General features: G+C 34.2%; 1 protein-coding gene across 2 annotated transcripts; it reads right to left on the minus strand.

Annotated features, from left to right (window-relative positions):
- Positions 1-1,596: 1,596 nt before the first annotated feature.
- On the minus strand, positions 1,597-5,371 carry LOC133796445 (BRAP2 RING ZnF UBP domain-containing protein 2-like). 2 transcript variants are annotated; one of them, XM_062233954.1, is made up of 12 exons: positions 5,013-5,371; positions 4,758-4,873; positions 4,569-4,677; positions 4,324-4,438; positions 3,996-4,093; positions 3,789-3,895; positions 3,064-3,310; positions 2,894-2,947; positions 2,543-2,686; positions 2,299-2,363; positions 2,117-2,171; positions 1,597-2,008 (listed from the first exon to the last, which is right to left on the minus strand). In XM_062233954.1, the coding sequence occupies exons 1-12, from the start codon at positions 5,235-5,237 to the stop codon at positions 1,859-1,861; spliced, it is 1,485 nt and encodes a 494-aa protein (XP_062089938.1). In that variant the 5' UTR covers positions 5,238-5,371; the 3' UTR covers positions 1,597-1,858. The 2 variants fall into 2 exon arrangements, with proteins under 2 accessions (XP_062089938.1, XP_062089939.1); XM_062233955.1 differs by having other exon boundaries at positions 5,008-5,141.
- Positions 5,372-13,470: the final 8,099 nt, after the last annotated feature.

The following is a 13,470-nucleotide window of genomic DNA, read 5'->3' on the forward strand; positions in this document are numbered from 1 at the left end:
TTTCCATGTAATTCTTATATCTTGTAATTATTGGGACACTAATAACTACATGTTTAACTACATGTTTGACAAAATAATTGGTAATTACAAAAAAAAAATACTATATAATAAATACTATTTAAAATTTGTAATTACATAGTCTAATTATACTTAATTGTCATACTAGTGTAATTACGCACAATTGTCATAGCTATATGAGTGTAATTACTCTAAACTACATCAAATTCCAATTATAGAGAGTGATTCGTTTGAGAATTGCTAAAGGACACTACTAGTGTCTAACACCATAATGAGGTACAATTTAATATTGAGTATGACATATTTGAATTTAATAAATATTATAAGATTTCGCTAACCAATCATAGGGTGTCACTTCATGTAGTGTTTGACATTTTAAGGTGTCAAATAGCAATCCTAAATTTGTTTTGAGGATATGTGATGATATACTTTGAAATTTTATTGTTTTATATTGGTAGTATTAGTTGAATATTTCTCTTATATATATTTATATTTTTAATCTTGATTTTATAATACATAATAATTTGTGTGGCAAAGGTACAAACCGGCCCTGATAATTATATGTATTGCAATTAAAGATTGAGTTGGCATACAATAATACGATTAGAAAATCAAGAGAGATCTGTTCAAAACAATATATATACCTTTATCAAATAATCATTTTCAGGGACATATCAACAGAGGTCATTTTGAGGGAAAGATTTCTCTGTCCTTATCCGTATGGTCGTATCTTTATATGCTTAAGTCAATATTCCTAAAGTAGTACAATATTACAATTTGAACTATTCTATAATTTCTTTATCAATAATAGCATCTACTATTATATAATTGCATGTTACCGTTTATAATAACCAATTAACTCAAATAATATTACTAGAGATGCACATTTGATTAAACCATCTCAACTACTATAAAGACAAATTGATTATTTTTATTTAAAAATGCAAATCATCACGTTCACGTGTTATTTTAAAATTTTACCACTCGATATATAATTATGTTACATTAAATAAAATGGTGTCTACACAACGAACTAGGAATCTAGAATAGCTCTTATACAAAGGAAGATGCCAAATTTATGGCGTTATTTGCATTACAAGTTGTCATGTATAATATATAAATGGAGATAAAGCAATCGAAATTATTAGTAAATGTCATATAGTTTTTTCTTTTTTAATGTCAAGTAGATAACATGCTTGGCATGGATTAGAAATAGCATTAGATTAAGTAAATAATATTGGGGAGAGAGTATATTAGTAGTATTAAAAAAAACACACATTTCCTGAAAAACGACATCATTAAAAAAACGATAATTTCTCAGAAAAACAACGAAAAAATCATTCTATAGAAACGACATATTTTAAAAAAAAATGATATATTTAAAAAAAAAACGACATCGTTCCATAGAAACGACCTATTTTTAAAAAACATTGTTTTAAAAAACAACATTAAAAAAACCATTTTTTTTTAGAAATATCATTACGAAATAGATCAATTGAAAAAATACCACATCATTTGAAAAATAAAGAAATAAACCATAACGACAAAATTATAATTAACGAAGCAAAGGAGAAAACATAGGACAATATCGGTAGTAGAAAATTAAATTGAAACTTACCATAATTTAGAGCATATCTATCATCAACCTAAAGAAACTGCCAGGCTCCAAGGACAAAAGTTACATCATATTTATCATCCTGTAACAAAAAATTTCGGCAGTAGGAGACATCAATTGTTCCTGTACATGCAACTTCCCACTTCTTTTTTTGTTCTATTTTAGATAGCTATGATTTGCTTACTTGCAAATTAAGCCATCTAAACAAGAATTTGGAACCATTAATTATTTATTAGCCTTTGTCGCTCTTCTAGTTTTAGAAGAGGACTCTATTGAAATTGGTAAGACAGTCCCATCCTTGATCTTGTCTGAGTCAGACACTGATAGCGGCTCCATTGTCTTCCCTGTCTCAAGGTACGCCATCAGATCTTGAAGCTGTGAAAAGTCAAATAATAGCCGATGGAAGTTCCATTAGAAAAAGCAGCCCAAGCTATAATTATTAACAAACAAAAAGATAAGAACAAGTCATCAAAATCTTGTCACCTGTTCCTCTAATTGCTTGATTTTATCATCCTTCGCTTTCACAGCCTTTTTCTCCCTGGCAACACACATATAGAGGATTCATGTTATCACAGCAAATAACACTGCCATTTTATGCAATCATACTCTTGGCTATATATATTTGCCTATATATATCCTCTCAAGAAAAAGGGAAAGATCAATACCTCTCTTCAATTTGATTTATCTTTTCTTTCCAAATCTCCTTATTTTTCAAAAGATTCTCGTTAAGCTGCATGCAACATGAAAATTTATTAGAAACTAAAATCTTGCAGCCAGGTGAAAATTACTACTTGGTATATCTGAGATTTTAGAAGCAGATTGGAAACAATATTGTCAAATTGAGAACTATGCCCGTGAATCCCTAAAAGAAGCCACAAATCACACTGGGCACCAGAAGCTATGACTTACATCATTAAGAATATTCTTTTCTTTAAGACATCTATCCAGCTTAGCCTGCAGCTTCTGTAGTTTTAAGGTAACAGCCTTCTCCACAGCGCTAGAAATTTCCCTTTCAGTTTCTTCTTTGACTTCTTGCAGTAAGGATTCAAAATACTGCAATTCAAACAAATTATATCACATGGCCAAAAAGGAGAAAAAAAGAGCATAGCATTTTACTGGAAAACCTATAACATAGCAATTCAACATATTCTTAATTCTCCATCATTGATCAGTCAGTGATGGTAAGTACCAAGGAGGAACAATAGCAAAGTCATAGTTCATATTAAAAAAAAATCCCATGAAATTAAAGATATAACTTACTAGTTTTTGGTTCTCAAGTTGGTTGGTAAGTAGTTCATTGTATTCATTAACAATCTGCCGATAAAATTTAGAATTATAGGGGAATAAGCATATTACAAAATAAATAAATAAAATAAAATCTTAACAAATGAAGCTAAGTATTTCATAAAGATAAAAGAAAACTGCATTACAGCTTCAACTTTACTGTTCAAAAGAGCTTCAGTAAATCCAAAATCTACCCCTTCACAGAGTTCGTGCCCATCATTAGCATGAAGACAATGAGAATTCAGTTCAACTAATTTTCCATCTGTTTTCGATTGGATAAGACGGTGAACGTAATTGTCTCCCGCATAATCCCACACACGTTTAGTTTCTAATTCAAGAGAATAACAGTGTTGGGTTTCTTTCCAATGTCTTATGGCATGTCCCTCTTTATACCTACATGCCACAATTTTTAAATTGAGCGATTGCAACAAACACGAATATACATATATATATATAAAAGGAGAGAGAGCAAGAGAAAGAAAAAAAGAATCAAGAGAAACAATATGACAGGCACGGCACCCAAAGTGAGGGGTAAGGTTGAATAACTATTAGAATATAGGTAAGGTAGAGGGGTACGTGGTTAACTGTAGTAATGGGTAATGGCTGAGATGATACAGAGTGGTATACATAGGAGAGGGAAATGAATGAGAGGATCGTGAGAATTGTATTGTAATTGAGCTTTGGCTCTTAGGAGAGTTCTGGGTCTCTCGAATACACAGAGTATCATTTTCTGTATTATTTTTCCCTTGTGTTTTCTTTTAAGTTCAGTAACAAAATCCTATCTTTGGTCTACTATTTCTCTATTTTGTGGTTTCTCTGGTTTTGGGTCCTATCACTATATTAGTATAAACTATAAAGGATACACTATTACCTCCCACAGCCAACAAATCCACATATAACACACATCCAGAGATTCTCAGAAGTTTGGCAAACATTGCAAATTGATTTTTCAGGCTGCTGCTGACAATATCTGCATACCTAAAAATATATGTATATGGCCATCAATTATAATAATTTAAGGGAAATGGAAATATATAAACCATTAATTTGTACTCTCAAATATGAAACAAACATTTACCGGACAAGAAGAATCTGTCCAGTTTGAAATGCAAGAACAATGAAAAGAATGATTGCAGATAGTTGTAAGAATTCCACTCATGTCTTGGTCTAATCTCTCTGTAATAAAACACAAGGATACCATGAGGAGATGAATACAAACATAAAAGAAAGAACTAACAAAACTTTACAAAAAACTGAAAGATGTATGCATGCTAGGCTGTATGACATATGTTTGAATTTTATAATTCATTTCTTCATTTCTTCCCAAGTGAATTTCTGTAACAGGTTCCAATGCAAACAAGCAGTAGATACACTTCAAAAGCACTACCAGAAATAGAAAAACATACCAAGACAAACCGGACAAGTGGGCTGCTCAGCTGAGCTTGCCGGAGACGCCTGCGTATGTCCAACTGAACCAGTGTAATGCACATCCACCGTGAAAAGCACTCGACAAACCTCGTCCTAAATTCAAAACACGACACCAAAAGCCAAAAGATAACGATACTATAAGTTTAACGTTTCCAAGTTCAAGTAATCGTGGCATATGTGCTCGTAAGTGGATGTAGGAATAACAGAACCGAATAATACACACCTCTAGAGATGAAAATCGGCTTCCATTGAAGTGCTTGTAAAATTTATCAGTAGAATCTTGACTATCAAGCCTAATCAAAATGCTATAACGATCCGCCATACCATCAGCTCTAAACCACAAGCAAAGGAAAGTTTTAATCAAGAAAACGTTCAAGCATGTAATCCATATAATGAAAGTCCAGAGTTAAACCTGACAATCCGCATTTCCAAAATATGTTGTATAAAAGAACCACAGAACTGGCAAAAATCTGCATATGTCATGTGATTTGGCACTTCAAGAACACAAAGCAGGGGTTTTCTTTCAACCTACATGATTTTATATATATATATATATATATATACACATAAATCATCAACCCAAATCCCAGGCTTCGATTTTGTACTATTTTGGAAAGAACGAACTCGCAAGTAATTGAAGAGTAAAGAAAGAAAAGGAAAACCTTACAGGAAGGCCGACATCGTTCCGATAGAGGAGCATGACGCCCCTGGTCTCTTCGATTCTAGGGTTTCCAGAAGAGAAATGAAAAGCTTGAGTGATGTCGGAGATTGACGAAGAAGAAGAAGAAGGATATGGAGAATTGCAAGGTTCTCCAGAGACCATTTCCGGAGGTTTCCGGGAAATTTCATCGGGCGTGGGTCCGGCGAGCGCCGAGCGGAAACTGGTTGACATGGTTCTCACAGTTAAGCTTCTGAATCTTAAAAATCTTACGTGCTCAAAAGAGAGAACCCAAATCCCAAGCACGGATCAGAGAACTAAAGCCCCGGATTATATTAAGAGCTGTTTTTTTTTTCAATTAAAGGAAATGGTAATAGCCTTTTGGGGGCACTGATAACAAATGGTAATAGCCTTTTATTTTCAAAAGTTTTGTGTTTGTTACACTTATATTTTAGCAAAAGTAAAATTCTTTCAAAAAAAATAATAAAATTATTTTAAATATAAAAAAATTAATTGGATAAATATATTAAATTCTTAGTTTTAACTGTTTTTGTTAATTTAACATAATATTACAAATATTTCTGTATAAAAAGTGTGGAGACAACAAAAATTATTGATTTTAATGGTTTTTTATTTTTTTAAAATTAACTTTAACGAAATATTCTTATATTTAACATAATATTTTTATATTTAATAGTAATTTGTAAATATCACTTAAACTTAAATAAAATAAATAATTAAAAAAATTAAAATATGATATTTTTAGATATTTTACCATGATAATTATTTTAAAATAATAAATAATTAAACAAATTAAAATAAGATATTTTTGAGATATTTTACTATGATAATTATTTAAAAATAATAAAATCATGTATTTTATAACTTAAATAAAATTGAATTAAACTTAAACTCACTTATTAGAATAATACCATATTAAACATTAATATAATCTACTGTCAATTAACAACAAATTATTTAAAAAAAACTAGCAAGAAACTTAAATTTAAAATTCAAGAATAATATTTAATATTACAAATAAAATAAAACTATATAATATATAATCTCATCTTGTCACTTTCAAATTAAAAAAACTAGAACAAACATAAAATTAAACAAAAATAAATAAAGTATTTAATTAAAATAAGATATTTATTTGAAATTTATATGACATTAATATAAATTTAATAAAAATAATTAATAAATTCTATAAATAAAACTAAAGAAATGTGCATTGCACATTACTTATATCTAGTTTAAAAAAATATACCTCTAAAAGTTATTAGAAATAGATATTCATTACATAATCTTAATTTTTATTGAAAAAATTCTCATTTATAGTCATAAAGAAAACTTATTTTTTTATTACTTGATGTAACTTAACTAAATATATATATCCATATTAAATAACAACAAATATTATAAATACATTATTTATATATGTGTGTGTGTCATGTGTGCACAAATAATGTAACGCCCTGGTTACCCCAGAACAGTTACGGTGAACGGTGAACCGGAAATTTGACCCGCTACCCGAGTCCTTTGGTTAAAAACGTGATCTAAGTGTTATTATCAGGTTAAGGTGAAAGACCAATAAAAAGGAAAGAGTACATCTCATTAAGTAAATAAACTGCTCATGAGCCTTTCAAAATGTTTACAAGTAATTCGTAATACAAAAGAGTCGCTACAGTTCCAAATTTACAATCCCCGCCGGCCTAAGCGGCAAAAATAGGGTAAACCCCTAGTCCCTTTGAGAACTCCTTGACCGTGGCGGTCAAGCGGCCCTATATGTACACAACATCGCCCAAGCTCTCCACTCAGGGCTGGTTAAGCTTTTCCTTTCCTTTACCTGCACCACATAGCACCCATGAGCCAAGGCCCAGCAAGAAAACACAATAAACATGATATGATATCAACAGCGATCATAATAACCATTCAGGACTATCAGTCCAGCAAATAGGTGACAATAGCCAAAAGTCACAATAATGAGCATCGCTCCCTCTAGCCATGTGACAATAGGGTCACCAGGGCTTAACGGTTAAGTGATTCCTTCATATGTTCGACCAGGACAGGTGCATGGTGATTAGTCACCAACATAACCTTCCTCACGACTCTAGAGTCGAAGCTATGGACAACGTCCCTTAGCCACATGACCAACGGTCACCGGGGTCGTATACCTTGGCTATAGACATCTGGTCGTAGACCAGGCAAGCGCTTATAAGTTCATCGACCTTAGGGCCGGTCCCGCATTAATGCCATAGAGTCGTTCAATGCGTGATCATCGACTTTAGAGTCGGTCCCTGACTAGTCAGTGTCTTTAACATGTAATCAGCATTCATTACCAGTTAATATGCAATCTACGTTCACATATATCAACCAACATGCCTCAATATCAAACCATGCATGCCATATACCTGTACAGGGTGCAACTGTATCCATACACTGTTTTCTTACCTTAAGTTCGAGCGAGAAGTATGATAAAGACGATCCCTGAGAACGATCGATCTTTCAGTTCCTTAGTGGTTACCTAATCACAACCAATTATAACCTCCATTAATGAGAATCCATAATAATAGGGTCTTAACCTAAGCACCACCCTTGGGACCCCGAAACATGCCCACACGGTGAGTAGATTCGATCCCGGGCCTTAAGGATTGAAACCCCAAGTCAAAAACCCTTAAAAACACTCAAAACGAGGTTTGGAAGGAACAGGGTAGCGCTACAGCGCTCAACCCCTAGCACCACAGCGCTCTACACAGAATCGCCCAAGTGCCTGAAAGCCTCCTGAGGAGCGCTATAGCGTCCTAGGGTGGGCGCTGTAGCGCTACCTCCAGGCCCAAACACCCCTGAACCGACCTTCTTCAACTCCTTTGATTCTAACCCGATTTCCAAGCTTCCAAATCCTATTCTTGATGCCAAATGAACCCAAAAACCATCCTAACACACCCCAAACACCACAAGCATGGGAACCCTAGCCAAAACTTCCAACAAAACCATGAATTCACCCTAGAAATCTCAGCTGCAAAACAAAACCAAAACATAGCAAACCAGGGAAAACCATGGTTAGAAACTTACCCAAAGCTTGGCTTATGATGGTCTTCAATGGTGGAACACACTCCCAAACTCCCAAGGCTTGCTTCCTAAGCTTGAACCCTCAAAATTGGTTCAAAAACCACAAAGAACAGTGAGGAGAAGAAGGTATGGGAGAACTTTTACAAACTCTGTTTTTTTCCCACTACTTTCTTCAGCCAAGAGTTATATCTATCCTAGGGGTGAAATGTCCATTTTACCCCTAGGTCAATTAATACTTTCTAAAGGCTCCCAAGGGCATTTTTGGTACTTCCCTCCTAACTCGTTAATCATAATTAACGCTCTCCAATTCCCGCCATTCTCAATGTTCTCAACTACCAATAATTCACAACCCGTTACCCTATATATCCCGGTAACGCTCTAATCATCAAAATCATCCCGAGACTCAACCCAAGTCCCGATACTTAAACCTGTTGTGACTAAACCGCTAATCAATATTCTACGATCGTCTAATGTCGAATAGCTCGAACAAACCCACATCATAATGTGGTCTCAACATATATCATCGACATGCATACAATTAACATTTATATTATAATATAATTCTCATAAACGTGCATAAACACATTAAATGACATAATTAAACAATTATGGCCCTCCCGGCCTACTAATCCAGCTGCTAAACCACATTAGGGAATCCGGGGCATTACAAATAATACGTCTGTCTAACTACATAAAAAATAGTATGACTGTCAAAAGCAGAATTATCCATGACAACATCATGATTGCCAAGGAGATCATCCACAGTGGCGGAACCAACTTTCAAACATAGGAGGGACCAATTAGTATATGGGGGCCACATTAGTGATGATTCATATATAATTTATTGAATGTGTATATTTTGTTGCTGAGAAAAAAATTATTCTATGATGTGTGGGGGGGGGGGGGGTGTGGGCATGGCCACCTCTTAGCTATATGTAGGTCCGCCACTTATCATCCATTTAATGGACAAGAAGAAAATCAAAGAATGTTTTATGTTAATGAAATTGGATATGGAAAATGCTTATGACAAAGTGGACTAGGGATTCCTTAGGCATATCCTCACTTGTTGGGGTTTTTCTGAGGTGTTTATCAATTGGGTAATGTTATGTGTATCCTTATCGCACTTTACTTCTCAATGGCAGTCCCTTTGAAGGGATTCAACCTAATAAAGGCCTTCGTCAGGGCAACCCTCTATCGCCTAGTCTCTTTATTATTGTGGTAGATGTTCTCTCTAGGCTCCTTACTCGCTCAGAAGAATCCAGGACATTGAAAGGAATTTGGTTTTCTCGGAATGCCCCGACTATTAGTCATCTTTTGTTCGCTGACGACTTAATTTTCTTTGGCAAAGCTACTATTCCCAAGGTAGATGAGTTTATGAAATGTGTAACTCATTATTGTAGCTGGTTGGGAGGGAAAGTAAGCTATGAGAAGTCTTCGGTCTTCTTCTCAAAAGGAGTAGCCAAATCGAAGGCGATCAAGATTGTTGACCACCTCAGGATGAAAAGAGTGAAGCAGGGAAGTCACTATCTCGGTGTACCTTTACTAAACTCGCGTGCAACTACAAATGATTTCAACTTCATTCTAGACAAAGGTTAAAGTTGTTATATTATTTTATAATATAATGTAATATTATATTATGTTATAATATAATATTTTAGATTAAATAAATGTGGCAAAGAGTGTCACATATTGTAACATATAATAGAGAGTTACAATATTTAGATATATGAGATATATCCAAATATGTAACATATTTGGTGTTACAAATTTGTAACTTCCAAATATCACCCATTATTATGTAGATTAGTTGTTACACAATATTGAGATGAATTTCTTAAAGCCATATGAAAAATGGCTGATAGAGATGTGATTTGAACTCTCATATTGTGTATGGAAGTTACAAAATCAATTCGGAATAAATTTGGAACGTTTTTGGAAAAATTGAAAAATTGGTTGCTGGAAAAGGCCTAGGGCCGCGACGCCTGTTTGTCAGGCCGCGGCCCAAGTGGCTGGCAACATATTCCAAGTTTCAGTTTTATCCAATTTTGAATGTTTCCAACAGCCAAATAACTCCCAAATCTCTATTTTAATTCCATAAAACATCCAATTAATCATTGGTAACAACCATGGGGGTGGGTGGAATTTGAAATTCAAAGGGTGTCTCAAAACTCTATAAATAAGAGCCTAATGCTCACTTGTAAGACAGAACATTTCTATCCATTAGAGCACTTGGCTAGAAACACCTTGAGGCTTGATAATTCCATAAAGCTTTTCCAATATCTGAGAGAGATCCCTTAGTGCTTGAGTAAGGGAGAAATAAGCTTTTAGACAAAGGTTTTAAACCTTGTTCAAGTTGGTGATCCCCAACACTCTTCACTTAGGTTGTGTAAGTGAGAGTTTCCTTTGTTTTGTTCTTTCAATTTCTTCTATTACTTTGCCTCTTATTTCTCTTGTTATATTTACTTGTAATTTTGTTTAGAGTTGTAATCTTCTTTTCTTTTGTTTCAAACACTTTTACTTTACTTGTAATCGTTTGCTTAGAGTTGTAATTCTCATTATTCCATTCTTCTTCTCTTATTCTTCTTCTTTTGTTTATTTGTACTTTCAGTTATAGAGTTGTAACCTTATTTAATAAATCTATATTTATTTGTAATATATTGCCTAGAGTTGTAATATTCTTACCTATTTCCATTGAGGCAATACTTATTTTCCTAACAAAAGTTAGGATCTAAGGCTGGAAGGCTAAGTTGCTCTCTAAGGCGGGTAGAACAACACTAGTTCACTCAGTTGGTGGTTCTCTTACCTCCTATGTGGCGGCAGTGGGACATATATATTGAGGTTTTATGCCCTAATTAAAACCCAATTTTTTTGTAATCCCATTTTATTATCAATAAAAGAATAGAAATCATTTTTTGACTTGGTCAATCACTTTGCTCACATATATTATTTTCATGATTATTTGTTTAATATAAACTTCTATTAAATCCCTAGCATATAGCTAATCATATTTATAGTGACGTAATCATAGTGGAATATAAATATGATTATATGTTCAAACATAAGTTATTCCTAAGATTAGTCAGTGCACAGGATTTACACTGACTTGTCAATCTACGATATGATCTACTTACACACTGTAGTGTTATGTTCTTTCCAGAACATTAGCAAAGTAGATAAGATCGTATGTATTTATTACATCGGACTGGACCGATATTGATAGTAGATAGGATAAATAAACAAAATGTTATTATCTATTCTAGTCGTATCTTACAGTTGATCATAGGTCAATTCAATCTCAATTCTGAGTGGCTAGTATTCTAGCTGATTGTATTATTTGGGTTCTTTGACTTGTTCGTTACCAGCTTACTCTACAGACTAGCCCATACTTACATCTTGGGAACTCGATAGTATAATTGAGTGGGAGTGTTAATCATAGATATGAACATCTATAGCTTCTGATGAAGAAGTAAAACGATGGTTTCCTTTTAGTTTGGTTCAATGTGCTAAATGATAGAGATCTTATTTTAGTAATTAATACTAGTTTACTTAAATATCATTTGCAAGGAACAAAATGTTTTAAGGATAAAATACAATGAGGGGTAAAATGATATTTTTCAGTCCCATCTCATTGTAGACCGCCTGTAGAGAATTGAGTGACAATTATGGTTGTAAAAATGGATAATTAATAATGTATCTATATTGGTTCGAGCGTTCTATAAATTCAAGAGTGCAATTCTGAGTCTTTAGTGGAGTCACGAGGAATTAATACGTTAGTAAATTTATTTGTTAAATTTATGATAACTTATTGGAGCTTGATTTCATAGGCCTATGGTCCCCACTGTACCTTGGATAAAACATCTAGATAATCTCAATTAATTGATTTAATTATCAATTAGAATTATCAAAGTTAACCATATCAATTTTGGATAGTTTCACAGAATTATACAATTTTGAGAAGAAAAGAGATTTTAGGGCAGATTTATCAATTAAGACAAATTGGTGTCTAAATTAATAAATAAGTGTAACGACCCAAAATCACTAATAAGGCTTAAGGGCCTTGATTAGTGTGTCGGGAGGGCGTAATTGGTTTATGTGTGAATTTATTAGTTTGGTGCATGATTCTATAATAAGCATACTTGTATGGTTATATGAATGTAAATGCGATTATATGTTATATTTGTGAGAACCACATTATTATGTGGGTAAACCTGCAACATGCGATTTGAGGTGATCCTAGGAGCCAGCTAGCGAGAAAGTCACAACAGGGCTTAATACTTGACTTGGGGCAAGTCAAGGGGTATTTCAGGTGTTGGATGGTTATTTAGGTTATCGGGTTATAGAAATAAATAATTAGAGATATATTTGAGGTTAGGAAGCCTAGGTGGGAATAATGGGAAATTTTACCATTTTGCCCTTGGGGACGTTTCCGGCACCCCGAGCCCCGGGATTAACTTAATTGCCTAAGAGTAGACGAAGTAAAACACAGAATTCGGTGGAACATTAAGAACCGACCTTCTCTCCTCTACTCTTGCTCTCTCAAAGGAAACCATTAGAACCTAAGGAAAATTCAGTTGGAAACTCTGTGATTTGAGCTAGAGTTTTGAGGGATTAGCTCAGTTTTAGCTAAGGGATTCAACCAGGACTGAGGTAAGGATTGAATCACACTTTTTGTTGTTAAAAATTCTGTGGTTTTGATTGAGTTCTAAGAGGTTTTTGGGTTTTGAAATTGAAGACTGAATTGAAGCTAGGAACTTAGGAGTTAGCTCAGAAATTGCTTAGAGAATTGATTCTGCAGTGAAGGTAAGCTTGAATTTATGATTTAATATTTGAATTCTGATGTTTTCTTGGCTGGTTTTAGTGCTCTTGAGCTTTTGGGTTTCAGAGATTGAAGTGGGATTTTGATGAGTTTTTAGGCTAGGTTTTCGCTGGATTATGTTGTTGGAATCATGTTAGAAGTTTTGTGATAATTGAGTTATGGAATTAGGATGGTTTTGAGTGAGGTTTGAGAGTTAAAAATGGAGGTCTTTCTGGGTTCGAAGGGATCAAGTCGCGGCATAGTTCTTGGTGAGCCACGGTCCTCTGAAGTTGATGCATGCTGAGGAAGGAGGGCGGGCCGCGGTATGGGGCTTGTAGAGCCGCGGCTCGTGTCTGGTTCTGAGTGTGGTTGGGCTCTGTTTGGGGGCCATGCTGCAGCATGGGAGGCTTGAGCCACGGCCCTTAAGGAAATTAGGGGTTTTGGGATTTTAAGCATGGGAATTTAACCTACCGTGCTCGAGATCGAATCTACTACCGTGCTTGGTGGATTTCAATGTTCCGGAGACTAGAACCTTATTTAGAAGCCCTCTTACAATTATTAATGGTATCCCTTATCTCGGTTGTAACTAGGTTTAAGCTA

Source organism: Humulus lupulus, chromosome 8 (assembly GCF_963169125.1).
Source record: "Humulus lupulus chromosome 8, drHumLupu1.1, whole genome shotgun sequence".
Taxonomy (NCBI): Eukaryota; Viridiplantae; Streptophyta; class Magnoliopsida; order Rosales; family Cannabaceae; genus Humulus; species Humulus lupulus.